Here is a 3,375-nt window from a genome sequence, read left to right as displayed (position 1 = left end):
ACTTTGAGCATCTTTTCATGTTAGCCATCTGTATTTCCTCTTTGGAGAAGTATCTGTTCAGGTCTTCTGCCCATTTTTTAATTGGATTGTTTGTTTTTGTTGTTGTTGAGTTGTATAAGTTCTATATAAATTTTGGATATTAACTCCTTATCAGATGTTTCATTAGCGAATATCTTCTCCCAATCAGTCAGTTGTCTTTTTGTTTTGTTGATGGTTTCCTTTGCTGTACAAAACCTTTTTAGTTTGATGTAGTCCCATTTGTTTATTTTTTCTTTTGTTTCCCTTGCCCGAGGAAATATATCTGAAAAGAAATTCCTGTTAGTAATATCAGAGTTAACTGTCTATGTCGTCTTCTAAAAGTTTTATGGTTTCGGGTCTTACATTTAAGTGTTTAATCCATTTTGAGTCTATTCCTGTATACGGTGTAAAAAGATGGTCCAGCTTCTTTTTTTTTGCATGTATCTGTCCAATTTTCCCAACCATTTTTTGAAGAGACTGTCTTTACTCCATTGTATATTCTTACCTCCTTTGTCATATATTAAGTGAGTGTGTAAGCGTGGATTTATTTTTGGGCTCTCTATGATGAATATTTCTTTTAATCATAACAAGAGCTCTGTGAAATATAGTTATCTTATTAGCATATTTCAGAAAACAGCACTAAAACGTAGAGGTTAAGTACATAGCAAGATCAGATCCCAACTAAGGCATTTTGACTCCAGAGTTTATGCTGTAGTCTGGCAGTTCTCAAAGTGTGGTTTGGGAACCCCAAGATCCTCCTGAGGGGTCTGCAAGTTTAAAACTATTTTCAGAATAATAAAAACACATTATTTGCCTTTTTCACTCATCCTCTCACAACTGTACAGTGGCATTTTTGAGAGGCTACCTGATACATAATTAAATCAACATTTTGCTTTAATATTTTTTGTTTTCACTTTTAGTATGGTAATTACTGATAGATATAACTTACATGAACAAAAGTTCTTTTGGTGTCTTCAATAATTAAGAGTAGAAAAAAATTCTGAGATCAAAAAGTTCAGAACTGCCACTCTAGTCTCAACTATTGTCCTATACTTTATATGTTACGGCTCAATCTCTAAGATAAATAGTTTTTTTTTTTTTTTTTAAAAGCAAGATTTAGAAAGGTGATTATAATTACCTAAAAGCTGCCATTTAGGTAAGAAAAAATTAGAAAGATCTCTATACATATACTCACTCTATACATAGGATTCACAGAAAACTAACAGTGGTTGGTTGTCCACAGGGTGGGAGACTAGGGGACAGGGAATGCGGAAGCAGGAAGATTTTTCACTATATGGTTTAGTACTGTTGGATATTTTAAATAATATATACGGATCTCCTTCTATGTGTACATATTAACTTTTAAAAACAAAGTTTAAAAAGATAGCTATAAGTTAAAAAGGGAGAGAGTAAAAAAATAGGGTGGTTAGGTGTTTCTTCTAGCTTTGCAGTCCTGTGGTTCTGCTCTCAGGACCTTAGCTTGCACCTTGATGGTAAGGATTAGCATACTTGGTCTACTCACTTGCAAAGATGTAGAAAGAATAAAATATTAGATGTAAAAATACTTTGAAAGGCATTAAGCTCTTGGTGGGAGGAGGACATTGTTAATGACTTTGAATATTTCTTTAACGAGTTCACCAATTTTCTTTTAGGTTTGTTTTGGGGCTCAGAGATTGGAGGAAGGATTGATGTACTATTTGCAGCTAATTGTACAAAAGGGGCCTTTGTAGATATACATGTTTCTGATATGTGTTTTTAGGATCAAGAAATGCAGAAATTACTATGAAATTCTGGGAGTTTCTCGAAATGCCAGTGATGAAGAGCTTAAGAAAGCTTACCGAAAACTTGCCCTGAAATTTCACCCTGACAAGAACTGTGCACCTGGAGCAACAGACGCTTTCAAAGGTCTTTTCTTGAACTAATACTTAATTCTACCCTCCTTGTGATGTTTGGCCACAAAAGTGGTTTTCGGCCTCCCCTGTGGTTCTTTTATAAGGCCACAAGCAGGGTTTTTTCCCCTGCCATACCTCTTAGTGATTACAGCATAGCTCCCTCCTGTCTTCATTCGCTCACCTTAATTTCTTTTGGAAAAAAATATTTGGTTTCTCTGTAACACTTTTGAAACCATTCATCTTTTGATTCAACAAATGTTTATTGAAGATCTATATGCCAGGTGCCACAATGGGTAAAACAGACATGATTCCTCTTGTGGGACTTACAGGCTGGTGGCTACTTGCAAGTATGGCCTAGACGCAGCTCCAGACTTCTTTGACTGTGGAACTCTGTTCATGAAACCTCTGTGATTGACATGTTCATATGAAAAATCTGTGTATAAAAAGCATAAATACAGTTATAGATCAAACTTTTTTCTATGAATTTCCATGATACTTTAGAAAGATATTTTTAAAAAATATTTTGGACCCAACACACAAATAAAAATCTTACCCTAAGAGCTTCTTCCTCAGTGAAGTTGATGATTCAGGCAAAGATTATCAATGAATTCTAAAGCATTGGGTGATAGGTTGTTGTTGAATAGGATATTCATATGATGTCAAAGTATCACCCTACAGAATACTTATTGATTACAAAGGGGAAATTTTCCTTTATAATGGAGACATCTAGCTGTCACCACTTTGATCAAATGATCCAACTTATCATCCCCAAATACTGGAATAACCTAACATTATGTGGTACAGAACCTATGTGGTATTCTTGCCAAAATATTTGACCTTAATTTAATAACAAGGAAACTATCAAAATATAGGATATTCTACAAAGAACAGTGACCCACTCTTCAAAACAGTCCATATAATGAAAAGCAAAAAAGATGGGGAGGGGAGACTGTTCTAGATAGAAAGAAACTAAAAAGACATAAAACCAAATGCAATACATGAACATAGCATGGATTCACTAGGTGATAATGAACTGATGTTAATTTTTTTAGCTGTAATAATGGTATTGTGATCATGTAGAAGAATGTCTTTTTAGAAGATGTATGCTGAAATATTTAGGGGTGAAGCGTCATATCTGCGGCCAAGTTTCAAATGGTTCAGCAAAAGAAATGTATACATGTTATATATATGTCTAGATGTATGCATAGAGAGTTGAGGGAAGCAATGTGGCAAAATGTTAACAACTGATGAATCAAGGCAAAGGTTATGTATGTGTTTCTTGTACCATTTTTTCAGTTTGTCTATAGATCTGAAATTTTTCAAAATAAAAAGTAAAAAATAATAGATCTGAGAAATTTTTTAAAAAGTCAACATGTATCTCAGAGGACAGTCTACCTTTGTTGACGTGCCATTGTGAATCTAATTTTCCCCATAGTTTTTCTACAAGGAACCAGATAACCCACAT

General features: G+C 34.2%; 1 protein-coding gene across 1 annotated transcript in view; it reads left to right on the top strand.

The window, feature by feature from the left end:
• DNAJC18 (DnaJ heat shock protein family (Hsp40) member C18) overlaps nucleotides 1-3,375 on the top strand; it is a 30,677-nt gene that overhangs the window by 6,501 nt on the left and 20,801 nt on the right. Inside the window, exon 3 of the mRNA XM_011382264.2 lies at nucleotides 1,778-1,923. Coding sequence (XP_011380566.1) covers nucleotides 1,778-1,923 — 146 coding nt within the window. The remainder of the gene's footprint in view (nucleotides 1-1,777; nucleotides 1,924-3,375) is intronic.

The sequence above is a fragment of the Pteropus vampyrus genome, unplaced genomic scaffold (assembly GCF_000151845.1).
Source record: "Pteropus vampyrus isolate Shadow unplaced genomic scaffold, Pvam_2.0 Scaffold470, whole genome shotgun sequence".
Lineage (NCBI taxonomy): Eukaryota > Metazoa > Chordata > Mammalia > Chiroptera > Pteropodidae > Pteropus > Pteropus vampyrus.
The sequence above is the reverse complement of the archived record's forward strand: the minus strand, read 5'-3'. Positions and strand labels throughout refer to the sequence as shown.